General features: G+C 41.8%; 1 protein-coding gene across 1 annotated transcript in view; it reads right to left on the bottom strand.

Moving 5' to 3' along the window:
* edil3a (EGF-like repeats and discoidin I-like domains 3a) overlaps positions 1–16,624 on the bottom strand; it is a 210,230-nt gene that overhangs the window by 58,564 nt on the left and 135,042 nt on the right. The window contains 1 exon segment of the mRNA XM_079516087.1: positions 2,145–2,300. Within this exon segment, the coding sequence (XP_079372213.1) occupies positions 2,145–2,300 (156 nt within the window).

The following is a 16,624-nucleotide window of genomic DNA, read 5'->3' as shown; positions in this document are numbered from 1 at the left end:
GCGGTTAGGATTAGACATTTAGAGGTTAGGTTTAGACATTTAGGGCTCCATTTTTGTCGCCGCCGTTTCCCGCGACGCAGCCCGCAATTCAGCCGCTGCCCGAAAATTACGAGTATAGGAGCTTGCTCTGTCCCTTAATGGTATTTTGGTCCAGCGTCACCTGCTATCTATTTTGCCGACACCGGTATTTGCGCCTATAGAGGTGTGGTCATGGGCGTGTTGCACGCTTTCCCCCAAATTGCTATTTTGGTCACATACATTTGGGAAGTCGATAGTGGAGTTTAAAGGTATATTCAGTGATTTCGCTTCATTCAAATATCACTTATTTTTTTATTTTTTTGGATAATCCTTCCTACTATAGAGTGTGCTGACCATATAAGGAGTTCCTCCCTGTCCCCAGTGAGCCCCTGGGGTCAAAAAACCCTAGTTTCAGTTTTGGTGGCGGGTGGCAAAGCCTTCATCCAATCAGGATGAGAGGGGCCTTCCTCCAATCATGTGTGGGGGCGGGCCTTGGTGCACATGCTGTTGCACTTCCCCCCACTGTAGAGCGTGTGCATGTGCACATTTTGTTACCGGGGCGGACTGGGTGGTTTTCCAAATCACCCAAATCACTGAATGCTCCTTTAAAAGTACCCGTAAGCCATGCCAAATTAGTTTGGTAGAGCGGCACGCGCCTCATCTCTCCTTATTCTCCTATTGCATCTCTTTGTAATTCTCCTATAATCAGCAGAAGTGAGTGTCTGCCACTTCCTTGTGTCCATTGTGTTTATATAATTGTATAGTCAAAGAAGTTATTTGTCCCAGGAATTGTGCGGCGTGCACGATTCCATTTGCTCGTTTAGTTCATCACCCCATAGCGCAGCAAATGGGGTTTTAATCCGATTTACCCAACTTTCCTTTTTGCTTCATACCGTTCCGTAGAGACGGCCTACACGCACGATCTATATAACAAATGAAAGCCCTAATTTTGTAGTTTACATAGAACTTTGAGACGAGTCTTCTTGGCTCTGTACGGGGTGGGGGGGTGGCAGGGTGCATCACAAGTGAGACTTCAAGGCAGCAGCACATCACTCTTCCATAGACCATAAGGCTATGAAGCAATATAGAACTGGGCATAACAGGCATTGGATATAGGATCTCTTAAAGGCAATGGCACGTGGACTGTTGATTGGTTTAATTATTGTAACGCCCAAACCACACCTATGCATAATATAACGGGTAACGGAGGTGTTTTAGGGATTTAGACCTTAGAGTATATATTAATAGAGACGGCACCGGATTTCTCCTCCCATCCACTTGCATTAAGTTGCTCAAAAGCGCATGAGGCGATTTCACTCCTCCTTCTGGGTAGGAACAGAGTGCATTCTGGGATTGATTGGGCCAAACACATGAACGCGCTGGCCGTTGACTATCATTAAATGTATTCAGCGTTCACGTGTCATCATGAACGTGCGCAATGATAGTCAACCGACCAGCGCGTTCATGTGTTTGGTCCAGCGCTGCAATACCAAATTCGGCCACTATGTCCATTTCGCCTCAGGGTTTCCTCCGGGTGCAGTCTCTATTAATATATACTCTAAGATTTAGACAGGTAACCAAAATACCAACTTTAGTGGGGGAACACCCCTTCCCCACTGCTAAATCCCCAAACAGTGAATTTAGAAAGATAGAACTAAAATGGAGCCCTTAAGCCTCTATTTTCGTCTGTGCTAAACCCCTTACGAAAATGGACGAAAATAGAGCTAGGTTTAGGGGTTAGGGTTAGACGTTTAGAAGTTATAGTTTAGGGGTCGGGGTTCAAGTGTTGCTTGATTTATAGGCCGGTGTCGCACACTAAAGTAAACTCGATCACTTGAGCTACAAGCTCACAATGCGTCTCAAATTGTTTCCTCTGGTGGTCCAGCCTGAAACACACCCGCGGACTGGTTGTTGGTGGCCGGTGTAGGATGCATGCCTACACTACTGCCCATGGAATGCTGGGTGACATGACATTCTTGTTGTATCGCGACATATTCCTTGATTTTGTGGATGTAACTTTGCTGCACCTGAACTATTTATGTCCTTGTTTGCAATTTCCTCTGTGTGGACATAAATAAATTGTTAATGTGTGTGTGTGTGTGTGTGTGTGTTTGTGTGTCTCTCACCATGTCCTCATCCGTGCCCTTGACTTTGTACGTAGTCCATGTCTTTCCATCGTCGCTCGAGGCCACCTTGTAGGACTTGATGTACTCGGGGCTGCCGATGCGCTTTGCACCCTGGGTAATGACGCCTGTCACCCGCATGCGCCGTTGAAGGTTGATCTGGTGGAGAGGGAAGAAGAAAGCAAAAAAACAACAATTAATCACTTTGCCATTCCAGCGGTTCCCAATTATTTTCATGTCAAGGCCCAACAAAGTCAGTATGTTTTTGGGCGTGGAGCCCAATCTGAAAGTATTCTGTGACAGGGACGTTGACGTTGAGTCTGAACAACAAAGAGCATGTCGTTGACCAATCCTTGGTATCTTTATAACCAACCTCAAATGTATGGCAGTAGTGGAAAATACACTGCCATTGATTGAAAGGCTGCCGAAGGAAACTTTATTGTTATGTTAAGCAAAAGCTGCTGAAGGAGCACTAAAATGGTGAAACGCGCCGGCGAAGCATCAAATTTCCGCTCTGCACAAAACCGCCAACCCCCTCCCCGGTGACAAAACGGCCCGGGTAGCACCAAAATGGGCCGTAGCACCGGGCACCACAAACAGTTAATCCCGCCTCTGTGTAGACATCGCCATGGAGCTAAATATTCTGTGGTTCTTGAAAGGTTAGTAAAACACGCTGACAAAGGGCTGCAATAGGCGATATTTGAAATCTGGCAGTTGATGAGTTAAAGACCAGACCATATGTATGCGTTATTGTGTATTTCATCTGCCTTACGTTGTAGTGGCAGAAAATACTACACTGCCTGGAGCAAGGCTTCCACCTGTTGATTGTCTGTCAATATGACCTATTCTTACCCAAGACCCATGTTTAGTCTTGTCCACTGACCACACCTCCAATGTATTTGTGCTTCTTCATTTTGTATAAGAGAGACTCATTTGAACAGTTCTGGAGGCTTGCATCCGTGCACCTCCCTGGGCTGGTACAGACCACTCCTTGTAATAAACGTGTACATTGTTTCAGTCCACTCTCTACCTCGATTATTTCTTAAAGTCTCTGTTTATGAGTATTAATAATCCCATCACAATTATGGCGCAGTGAGCAGCGTGTTTCTACTGTCCGTCAGCATTCTCTTTTTCAGATGATAGCGCTGTGCATATGGATCTGAGATGCTGGTCCGACAGGGACAACACCTAAACGAACTTTGGGGTAAGAGTGTTTTGACTCAATGTACAACATTTTGTATTTTGAGGCTGTGTTGTTAGAGATGCAGCCGTACAAAGTACTAGTTCATCGTATTTAAAAGGAGCTGGTTAAAGTCCCTCCTCATCGTGTTCATCGTATTTAAAAGGAGCTGGTTAAAGTCCCTCCTCATCGTATTCATCGTATTTAAAAGGAGCTGGTGACAGTCCCTCCTCATCGTATTTCATCGTTGCCGAGTGGTAACAGTCTTTCATAGACATTTATATAGTATTTAAAGGAGCTGGTGACAGTCCCTCCTCATCGTATTTCATCGTTGCCGAGTGGTAACAGTCTTTCATAGACATTTATATAGAAAAACTATAGCCTATATCAGTAGGATAGGGAATAGCATAGGAAATCATACAGACAGCGTCCACCGTTATTTTCTTTCTTTTCTCTCCTGTTGGGACCAAACAGCCCACAGGGAAGATTAAAAGAGAATGGTGAAACAGCAACTTGTATAACGCGTAAGACTCGAGCAGCAGGTATGAATGTAGAATGTGGAATGTTGAGTATGGAATGGAAGTGTGTGGGACGTACGTGTCATTGAACGGAAAATACTATTTTTGTGAAAAGTCAAATGGTGATTTCCTAGTATAAATGTGGCGTTGTGAACAAGTAAGTATGAAGAATGTAGTCCTGGTATTTTAGTTAAGTGTCACCACCCATGGTTAGTAGGACAGCAGTTAGCAGTTGTCAGCGGCAGACTCAAAATAGCAGGTCTACCCAGTAAGTGCTGTCTTGTATTTAAAGTAATTAACAAACAGTAACGTGGTTAGCTGATCATCATGGTCATATGTATTATCTTATTACGTCTTATTATAAAATAATGACAATATAACAATTTCCCAGAGTCACGGCAAGTTGAGTGTAATTGGGCTTTGTCACTCTCTATATTTGGACTAAATAGATAGGCAAAATTATACTCAAAGCATGAAATGTATAGGTAGTAAGTAACTCCTTACAATAGGCAATATTTGTAACTGTCATCACATTTTTTCCCATGCAGTCAAGACAGGAACCCCTGTTTTTGTTTTTCCTAGGAACCTTTCGTTTTTGTCGCTATACAGAATATATCGGTATGGCATTTTTTGTGGAAAGATTAGAGAGGTCCTCAGGGAACTTAAGATCAGATTCAAGTAAGGGACATTTTCCAGGACAGGCAGTTCAGAAAGTCCCCTACCATTGACAGCAGCTGCTCTGAGTGGACACACTTGGGACGGGTCGAGCTGGGAAGTCTGGTGAGTGTAATGTTACTTATACATACACGATATAGGAATACTCTGTAGCAAGTAAATGTCCAGAATTCAAATGTAGGCTTAATAGTAAATTAGTGTTAGCTGTGGCTGTATTTAAGAAACTAAAACAATTTAGCAGAATGTCTCATTTTTAATTATAAAATAACTGTAAAATAAGCAGATCTACGAGCTCACAATGTGTTGTTCTTGTACATTAGTTATTTGCAACATGGAAAAAATGTATATAGGGCTGGAGTGGTTAATGTATGATTTGTAATAACCATAATCTACACAGTGACCAGTAATTACAGTATTCAACTACATGCGTATATACGGACAGGTCATCCAGTAGGGAAGACATGGTTTGGAGTTGTGTTGAGTTGATCATATGGACAAGCGCAATTCCCTCATGAGAGAACTTGCATTACCGCGTAGGAGCATTTGAGTAATAGTATTGTGTGAACCTAAAAAGTGAGACACAGAACTCATACGTTAGTGTGAGTGACGTGCAATTAGATATGTAAAGGGTATTATTGGTAAAGTTGATTCACCAGACATAGAAATCAGTAGTACTGTGTTTTACGGAACCTGATTACTGTGGGACCATCAGATGGATCGCCTATCGCATCGCACGGCAAGTCACATGTACAGTCAGACTGTTTCCGCACTTCGATGTCTGAACAGTATGCGTGTGTTGGTTTGGGGCCCAACACAGGCGGGAATTGACTATTTCCCGAATTACATTTTGGGAACATGGACATGCAGGCACTTGGACAGAGGCATGAACAATGGAGGACTATATGTGAGGAAAGGGAACATTCCAGGGATGAACTAATGACTGTCTTTTTCCTTTCATGTGATGGAACACTGTGCGTCCACTCTGTGGCGAGGTACGTGCGATTGCGATGGTGGGCCATTGGTGATGTCATAGTGAGTGGGTGAGTAGAGAGTACTGCTTTTTGGGGTCAATCTGATTCAACTTTGCTACAGTGTCTCAAGACATTTTACGTGTAGAGCAGCGACCCCTGCTACGTGCCTAAATTGAGCAGTTTTACGATGGGGGTAACAAGACACTGTCCTTTAAGCGGGGGGAATCGTCAAGCTTGATGAGAGACTTTTTTGGCTTGTCAATATGATCATACAACTTTCCTATAGTCAATAGTCTATCAGACAACTGAATTAAGGGAGTTTTAGGACTCACAAATCTTGTAGTAAATTGGTCTTGATTCAAACGTAATATTAATGAACAAGTAAAGTAAGAAATAAGTGGTTGTCACCAACGGTGGAGGGCATGACGTCATGTCTCCCTCCCATGCGTGCCCAGGAGCACTGAAAAATATATATAACACAGGCAGATAGATACCGTATACTACTGAGCCCCCCCCAACGCCTAAGGCAAGATATTTTCAGTGACATAAGTAATGTGTGGGACACGCAAAATGTAAACTTGTCCGCAGAAATAGCCCGATCACAGCTGTTAAAATAACAGTGGGGGCTCATATTGTTCAGTTTCCGTTCAGTTTAGTTTTTCTAATTTAAGGAGAGTTTCACAGCATGACATGTCACTTACGCCAACCAGGTGTCCATTTGCACCCCTCACTTCAGAGTAGCAGTGTGATTGACAGGCATCAGTGTTTGGGGGGGGGGGGGGCAAGAGAAGGTCCCCTAATAGTTGGATAATTCACACTCATGGCAAATGCCCTGTTGACTCATTTTTGTTGTCAACATTTAACTAATAGGCCTGTACTCCTATCTGCTTTAATCAGCTAGGGAACGGGGTCAGGCATTTCACTTTTTGATTCCAAGCAGTGATGTAAATAGATTCTCAATGCTCTACTATCTTCCTAAAATTTCTTCCTGAATTTAACTAGATGTGTTTACTATCTTCTAATTTAACTATAGATGTGTTTAATTGATTCTAGATGTGTCCAGTCATTTTTTAATTTCTTAGAAGAGTAATTTTTAAAAGTAAATGAGTCCTGGGATGCAGGAATGATTTTGTAAATAAGTCAGGGGGATATATGTGTCCCACTTCAACAACGTTAGGAGTTATATTTTGCCATTTTTACAAAGTGCAGCATACTCCACAGTTCAGTAAACAGTTGTCGCTTCCAGCCGGCATCCTTGTTTCAGACAGGGACTTGTCCATGCAATAATGTGACGGAGGAGGACTTTAGAAGGAAGGATTTTTATTATCTGGACTTTCCATCAAACAATCAAGCAGCAAGCATACTGGTCAATTAATTAAGACGCATACACATTTGTATGATAAGCTATGAGGTTCAATTTGAATGTCTGGTTGATCATGGTGTTTATTTATATATCAATAAATATATCAATAATAGTGTAAACCATATACAGCAGAGTCATGTAAATACTATTTTAACAAAGAGAACATTATGTACATACTATTTTAAGTTACGAGTCATGTAAATACTAGCATTTTATTTTAAGAAATCAGTTGAGTGAACCCGTGGATCAGCTATTTTCAATGAACAAGATTTAACAGTTAAAAACCATTTAACCAAGTCGGCTTTCCTACTTACCGGAGAAAGTTTATTGTTAGTGTGTGTTTTTCAAAATGTATTCCTAGATGTGTTTATCCTTAGTTTATTTCTTTATAGATGTGAGATCATTTTATTTGAAGTTAGGGAAAAAAAATGTACCGAAAGATAGAAAAGGATTTTTAAAAATAGCAGATCTGCGTGCACAAAACATACCTAGCACGTTGTTTCAATTATAGATAGACTGGCAGGAGGAAGTGACGAATAGGGTAAAATAGCTTAGTGTTAATAGGATGTTGATGCTGTTAAATAGCTTAGGTAATATTAAAAATGTTTAAAGTAAAGCGATGGTTCTAGCAATTATGAGCAATTCTATGGATAAATTCTATCTATATCCGACAGAAGTGCTCAGAGGGGGGACATGTATAGTTTAAGAAGTGTATAGTTTATGAAGTATAGTTTAAGTTGAACATAATTTAATTCAAATTCATTTTAAGCATTGGAACATAATTTATTCTTGAGTCTATGGCGACATATTGTCAAACCTCTAAAACTACATTCAGTAGGCTGCTGAAACAATAAACAAACAAAACCTCTACGGCATTTTAGATTGCATGTCAAATTGTAGATGTACCGAGTAGAATTGCGGGCCCACATTTGTCTGAAAGATCTGATGAGTAAATTAATGTTATTTCAAAGGACCTGGCCTCATGTCGCCAAGGTAAGATGTTAGTGTATGTAAAATAGTTTGTTTTCATGTTCTCGGTCAAAACCGGTTTAAGTCACTCTTAGTGCACGTCTGGGAACGTATTATTGTTAGAAGGAAACTTTATGCGTAGGTTCCCCCAGTGATGAGTAGTTCGTAGGCGGGGTCTCGGCTCCACCTGCAGAGTACCACACATGCACACAGCATCCCCAGCATCTGAATTGCAGCAAATGTTAGTGCAGCCCAGATGACATACATCATGATCTCTTTTAGTTTCTTCACAACTAGAACTTCACATCCCTCCGGGTAGAGGTCTTCAGTATGAGCAAGAGATCCAGTGCAGGCTTCTGTATTACTTTTGCAGCAGCTAATGGGGACGCTGTTGTTTTTAGTGTCATTAAACCAGCGAGTGTTCATCCAATCCGAGTAATTGTGGATTCCGTAGCACTGAAGCTGTCTCTGCACATAGTCGATGGCACGGCTCGGGGCATCACTGTTGGCGCCATTGTACTCGTCATACACGTTCCGAATGGAACCGTTAACCTCATCTTCAACCTTTGCTCTGTAAATATACCCAAGGAACAGCCCGCAGACAACAGCAACAACCATGAACAACCTGAACCCCTCAAAAACAATCAAGGACAGGGGGGAGCAGTTGTCACAAAGACTTTGTCCAAGGAAGCTATTTCCATGGGCACAGCACTCAGAAATAGACACATATTCTTCAACAGTACATGTGCAGCGACACTGGACACCTGATGAACTGAAAGACATCATGAAGGACCTTCCAGACCACAAAGTCAACATGGAGCGCTGGTGTGCAGCTGTGTTAGACTTGATTGAGATGTATGAGCCATCGGCAAGAATGCTCGAATCTGTATTTCGCAAAGTCTTTGGATTAAAAGGGCTACATCTCAGGGAACATTTTGATGTGAATGGAGCACAAAATCACATTGTCACTGGACAGCTGCTGAATCACGGTGGTCTTTTTGACAGCATCAAAGCAGCATTTCCAGTACCCACTGATTGGCAAAAAATGGGGTCAAGTGGCGACCTATGGGTTAGGCCACTACATAGATTTGGTGTGATATGGAGCGAAGTAGAATGAAGACCTACGCAGTGGCACGTGTGGAGAATGAATGGCCCGGGTATGTGTGGAATGTGATGTTTATCGAGTAGGCCTATAAGTAAGTAAAATGTTTCAAGGTATCACTGTGTACAACAGTGTTATTTTTAGGTGAAGTTATTCTAATGAAAATTGTTCTTTCCTACTTTCCAGGACTGGATGGTGAATCAATGAGATGGTCTAAATGTGTTGACAATTTAATGAATATCTTCCTTTCCCAGTGTGCATGGCATGGTTAATATGGCGATATTGACTAACTCACTAAAAACTTAGAATAACTCGTCTAGGAAGAGTGTTGTGATACAATGCAATTATAGGAGGAAGGACAAAGGGAAAGATGAGGATCTATAGACATTGCATCGACAAGGTAAGAACCCACTCACTCCCACACGATTTCATACATTATTGAAATATTTGTATTGACAGGAGGGATACTAGTAGTGATGAAATACAGTGTAAAGATGCAATAATGTGTAACCTGTCAATGTAGTTAATAACCATAAGAGAGGGAGTTAACCATAAATCAGACTGTGAAAGATTGTGATCAACTGTGATCAAGATAGATCTTAATAAATTCCTAATTATGTATTATCATCTGGGGAAAAGTATAGAACAAATGTTTTAGAATAGGGGTAGTGTGTTGTTTTGTTTTTTTCCAGCTCTGAAATCCAATAAATTAAGAGAAACATATCATGAGATGTGTTTGAACAAGGAAAAAACAAACAAACAAATGAAGACAACCAGAGAAAGCACTGAAAGGATTTGGGTTTGTATGATGGGTAAAAATACACACATACAGTGACGTCAGTCTAGTGTTATATGAATTACAATTTAGGCATTTAGCAGACGCTCTTAATCCAGAGCGACTTACATTAAGCAATAACAAAAAGCACGGCATACATCACATGTATAAAAAGTAGTTATCATGAATCATGCGTAAACTAAGAACGTAACATTGGAGTATCTATGTAAACTATACATACTATACTATATAATATATTATACATGTGTACTATAAAGTGCTATGACTACATAAAGTGCAATTCTAGAGCTGTCTACATAACAAGCTGAAGCTGAAGACAATTAATGTAAAATAATAAAAATAATAATAATAATATTGAAATGAATTTTGTATAACCACCTTTTTAACCACGGTGGAAATAATTCAAGTGAACAAAATTACCTGCAAGTTGTTCTCCCTCTAAGAAAACCTGACAGACATATAAATATGTCACATGGGCCAGTGACACCAATGAGAGCCAAGCCACATCATCATGTCCGTCCAGAGACTCCAGACGTCTCTACAAGGCCCACACGCAGTCACCCCCCAGTGACAGCGATGGGAGCCGGATAAAGACGAAATACTGGGCCCACCATGGGGAAAAAAGACTAAAATGCCATGCCACAACTTGTGACAGAAACATAAGGAGAGGAGAACATTTGCATGGAGGAAAGAACCACGGAAAAAGACTACACCTGATGCTGGCTTATGAGTGATCGCTCAAGACAAATCGAGGGTCGTAGGTTGGAATTTCCCAATAAGAAGGAAAAGGGTTTTCGCCCCTACCAGCCATCAGAAGTTGTGTGTAATAAAAAGAAAATTATCATGTGGATGAACATTGAATACACTTAAATGTAAACCTTTCTTACTCTAGGAGATAGTCCATATATGTCATCTTTTTGTAGTAAATTTGCAGACAGTATAGTATCTCATGTTCCTTGGTATAAATTAATATTAGGAATTTTAATTTACAACGAGAAATAGGATGGACTGTAGTGGCAGAAAATACTACACTGCCTGGAGCAAGGCTTCCACCTGTTGATTGTCTGTCAATATGACCTATTCTTACCCAAGACCCATGTTTAGTCTTGTCCACTGACCACACCTCCAATGTATTTGTGCTTCTTCATTTTGTATAAGAGAGACTCATTTGAACAGTTCTGGAGGCTTGCATCCGTGCACCTCCCTGGGCTGGTACAGACCACTCCTTGTAATAAACGTGTACATTGTTTCAGTCCACTCTCTACCTCGATTATTTCTTAAAGTCTCTGTTTATGAGTATTAATAATCCCATCACAACGTTCAGACGACAGCTGTTCAGGAGTTCATAACTAGACCCCCACTGTGGAGCCCACCCGTCCTGTCATAAAGCTGCGCGGGGCTGTGAATGGGCCAAGCAGTCACACTTAAATAACCCAAAACCAGACACCTGTTCACAGTAGGGGCTCAATAACGTGTGTCAGAGTTCTGCCAACATATGGCATAATGGTCCAGCTCACTGAGGAATCCTGGTCTCTTGATTCGTCAGTACGAGCTGTGTTTTTTTCATGCTCACGATATTTTATTCAACATTCAAAACTGCAACCCAGGTAATGTGTCACTCTGCAAGTTTACAGTAGCTATAGTTGGAGATATAATAGTGAGATATTAAAGATGGAGTGCCGTGATTTTTGCCCACCCTAAAACATGATCATCAGGTCTTATTGTTATATAAGGAGGTATAATTTTTTCAAAAAAGTGTACAGTATTTGTTAAAATGTTGTTTTTATGTGGACACGCCCATCAGTTCATTAAGTATGCCTGGTTTGCCTGGTGGGTGGTGATGGGTGGTGATCCACCTGAACTGAAGCCGCACCCACAGCTGTAGTTGTATGATAAAGGGGGAGGGGTTAGGGGAGGGGCTGATAGTGTGGTGTCACTATATTACTGTTTATTTCATTGGCCCGTTGTTCTGTCAAGGGTTCAGTCTCCAGGAAGAAACCCTAAATACAAAGTTGAAATGAAATTAAATGAAATGAAATGATTACTATATTTACCCAGGGTATCTGGGCTAAGCTCAATAACTTGTTTCCAGCCAGGCCCTGCTCATAGAACATTTCATCGTAGTGGTTCAATGCCTTGTTCAAGGGCACTTCAGCGGTGGTAATTTTAACATGTCGGACCGCTGATTCTAACTGGCGACCTTCCGGTATCAAGACTGCTCCGCAATCCGTTCGGCCATTGCACATAAAAACGAGTCCAGGGTGTCTAATGAAGTACTGTCACTTCATAGACACATGAACGTTAACATTGCCTTTTATAATTGTCATCTTGCGGATAGCTCAATTGACGATATGCACACGGCTGCCATCTTGCCAGCAAGGTGCTAACTACGTGCAACTTCACATTGACAGCTCATTCATCCAAACAGAAAAGTCCTATCTGATGGTATCAAACTCACCAACATTGCAGCTTGAAGTATCCTCTTACTATCTGCGTAAGAGGATACTTCAGTGTTTGTTTAAAAATAAATCCACCGTAGACATGTTATGAGCTACTTCCTGTCAAGAAATTCCTGAGTGTCAGAGTTCGGAAGCACTCATTATCAGTAAAGCAACCTCCTGCTGCCTCCTGCATTATGTGCAAATTCAAAACAGATGGTACGCAATGGGCTGTTGAGTGATAGTCAACAAGCACTTCCAAACTCCAGCACTTAGAAAAACAGCTCATAACATCGACGTCTACAGTGGATTTTTATTAAACAAACACATTGCAGACAGAAAGAAGATAATTCAAGCTTTCCGTACAGCTGCAATGTTCGTGAGTTTGGACTTTTCTGTTTGGATGATAGGACTTTTCTGTTTGGATGAATGGGCTGTCTATGGGTAGTTGCACCTACTGTAGTTAGCACCTTGCTGGCAAGATGGCAGCGGTGTGCATATCGTCAATAGCTCCATAACTCAACAATATAACATTATTTGCAACAGTAGGTCGCATTTACTATGAAAACCTGCATCTCCCGTAAAGGTGGCCATACACTAGCCGATAATCGGGCATTTTTGACACTCGGGGGGTGCCCGACCGCTCAAAGCACGATCGGGATCGACAAGAATGTTTGATATTTGCTCTGCCCCGCTCCGATTATCCTGTAGTGTGTGGTGCTATCAGATTTCAGATTGAAAAAAATCGGCTAGTGTAAGGCCACCTTTAGTCAAACCTCCAATATGGTCACGCCTCGTGACATCACACCCCCATATATGGTCACGCCTCGTGACATCACGCCTCCATATATGGTCACACCTTGTGACATCACGCCTCGAGTCGTGACACCACACCTCGTGACATGTCAGGCCACCATATGGCCATCTCCATATATGAAGATCATGACATTGACTAACCCTGGATAACAATATATGGAGAAGACTGGATATCTGCACCCCACGCCTCCATATTATTATATGGTCATGCCTAGTGACATCACGTGACATCATCAGGGATGGATATCCCTGATTATGTCATCAATATTAAGCCCATATAGGCTATGGGAATCACCATGTATGGAGATCCCTGATGTCATCAATACTGGCCAGCAACTCTATACATCTGACCTCAAACCTCAAACCCTTAGATCTCCATATATGGAGCTGACCTTTTCTGTCATTCCATATGTAGATCCTCCCCACCCGTCCGTCCTGTTCTGACATTCCATATATTGATCTGACCTCATCAAACCCTGTACACTCAATACACGCTCCATATATGGCCAGTACAGCATTCATTCCACATGTTGATCTGACCCCCCCATGCCAAAGCACCAGCGCTCACCTAGCAGTCTGCCGAGGTCGCTTCTCGCCCTGAGGGCGTCTTACTGGTTATAGTAGTATATGAATAGAAGTGGAATTATGTGTTTTTTAGGGGGTTGGAATCAACTCAAACTTAATTTATAAAGCACAATTTAAAACAACCGAAGAAGACCAAAGTGATATTGTACACCGTTAAAAATAGGGCATCAACAAGCGCACAAAACAAAATGTACTACTAAGTTAAAACTAATTAGATAGGTTCAAATACAATTATAAGCCAAAGAGAATACCTGCCTTTTAAGTGGGTATTAAAAAGCCTTGTTTAAATTGGGCAGATCTGACGAGAGGGGCAGGCTATTCCAGAGCCTGGGCACCGCGCTCGCAAAAGCACGCGCTGTTCTTTTTTCTAATCTTAGAAACGACCAGCATCAGCTTATCCGCAGGAAGGTCTCACAGCCCTGACTGAGATGTAAGGGTTTTTGTGGAGGAATCAATTGGCATAACGACTAAATTGGGGGGGAAGAATTTGATGAAATGCAAAACAAAAAAAGCCAGCCAAGCCATTTAATGATTATTAAAACAAATGAAAGAAACTTAATGTTCACACCTGATGCGCTACCCCACCGGTCGGTCCGTAAACGTTTCATGAACTGTGAGCCAGTCGCTGGTATAAATGGTAAATGGTGCATTTATATAGCGCCTTTATCCAAGGCGCTTTACATAGATTGTGCATTACATTCAACCATTCACACACACATTCATACACCGATGGCAGCGGAAACCATGCAAGGCACCAACCAGCACATCGGGAGCAATTAGGGGTTCAGTGTCTTGCTCAAGGACACTTCGACAGTAACTCTGGGGGAGCCCGGGTTTGAACTGGCAACCTTGCGGTTACCATCCAGGCACTCTACCCCTGAACCACCGCCGCCCCGGTATGACAGAAGGTTTGGGAACCCCTGCTTTAGAGATCTGAACAAGTTACATAAACCCAATCACAAAACTAAATATCAGCGGGTGATTCTGCTGTTGAACTTTCAGAGGCCATGACTCAACATTATGGTCCTGCCAGCATTAAATATATCCCGCTCTGCTCACAGACAGATAGTGGTGAAGAAGTGCACTCCCACAACAATACAATATACTCTTACAAGTAAGCGGCCTGCATGCAGACTCTGAGTTGAGTAAAATGACAACAACTGTTGTGTTTTGTCGTTACATCTTAATTGTGAAAAAAGTGTTGAATTATTTAGAAAAAGCAGTTGATGTACAAGCATCTGCCCAATTCAAACAAGGCTTTTAAATACCCACTTAAAAGGCAGGTATTCTCTTTGGCTTATAATTGTATTTGAACCTATCTAATTCGTTTTAACTTAGTAGTACATTTTGTTTTGTGCGCTTGTTGATGCCCTATTTTTAACGGTGTACAATATCACTTTGGTCTTCTTCGGTTGTTTTAAATTCTGCTTTATAAATAAAGTTTGAGTTGAAGCTGAAGAAGATTTTTCTAACATTTTCAAACATAGCCGATGTGCAAGCTCGCAGCGTGACACAAGCTGGAGTGCAGTGCACCTGCTATTTTTTGTAGAATAGCCAACGCTAAAATCTAAAATGATGCTTTCCCGGTTTTAATGAGATAGGAAGAATGGGAAATACTCAATGAAAGTAAAAGTACCCCAAATTTGCAATTACAGATGTGCCATTTCAACTCGTCACGCTTATCGGCACCTTTCCTGAAAGATGGAGTGCCGTGATATTATTTTCATTTTTTGTGTTTTGTTTATGAGGTGACAGTACTTCATTAGACCGCTTGGTGTGGTTATGTGCAATTATGTATTCCCTTTGGTTTGGGTTTTTTTCCTGGAGGCTGAAACCTTGACAGTCAAATGTGCCAATGAAAAACAAAAAATAAATAAAAATAAAAATAAAAACAAATAAAACAGTGATACTGTATAGTGACATCACAATATCACCCCCTCCCCTAAACCCTCCCCCTTTATCATACAACCACAGCTGTGGGTGCGGCTTCAGTTCAGTTCACGTTTTCAAACGGTACATCTGTAAGTACAGTACTTCTAATACTTAGTTACTTTCCTCCCCTGCCCAATAGAACGACGGCGGAGTGTTTGAGAGCTTAGTTGAATTCTGTGCGCCCTTTCTTTTCATTTCCAGCTCCAGCCAAAACAATATAAAAACAAACGACCAATTAATCAATTTATATCGAATGTTCTCCCCAAATAATATATAGTCTTTTAGGGCGGATTCCTCTTTTATGTCAACCAATTCCAGGTTAATGGCCCCCTACTTATCGTTCACTCCAGAATGGATTACCATCCGCCTGTTGTTAGCGGCCTGTGGAGTGCTCGTATATCCAGACAAGGGTGAAGTGGGGTGAATGTTATTCACAGTAGTGGGACGTAACTATATACGTACTACTGTAGTACTCAAGTACAGTACTTTTACTTTACTTGAGTAAACACATGGTGGCAGCGGTGGCCAAACGGATTGCGGAGCGGTCTTGATACCGGAAGGTCGCCAGTTCGAATCAGCGGTCCGACACGTTAAAATTACCACCGCTGAAGTGCCCTTGAGCAAGGCATTGAACCACTACCATGAAATGTTCTATGAGCAGGGCCTGGCTGGAAACAAGTTCTTGAGCTTAGCCCAGATACCCTGGGTAAATATAGTTGCTTTGCTTACGTGCATGTGTGTGTGTGTGTGTGTGTGTGTGTGTGTGTGTGTGTGTGTGTGTGTGTGTGTGTGTGTGTGTGTGTGTGTGTGTGTGTGTGTCAGTGGTAGTCTTTCTGAACACTCTGTGTTTCAGTGAAGAAAGCTGTGATCATGTTGAGCTATTAATATAAAAGGAATAACAGGACGGCTGCTGACAATGGAAGATCATTCTCTCTCTCTCTCTCTCTCTCTCTCTCTCTCTCTCTCCCTCTCTCCCTCTCTCCCTCTCTCCCTCTCCCTCTCCCTCTCCCTCTCCCTCTCTCTCTCTCTCTCTAAAATAGTGAACATACACAACACAGCCACTATACACACACAAAAGCACACATGGAATGAGATCCAATTACAATTTTACAATCTAGGCATCTATAGCAGCATCAGA

Source organism: Electrona antarctica (genome assembly GCF_951216825.1).
Source record: "Electrona antarctica genome assembly, chromosome: 12".
NCBI classification, from domain to species: Eukaryota; Metazoa; Chordata; class Actinopteri; order Myctophiformes; family Myctophidae; genus Electrona; species Electrona antarctica.
Note: the sequence above shows the minus strand (reverse complement) of the source record. Positions and strands in the feature narration are given on the sequence as shown.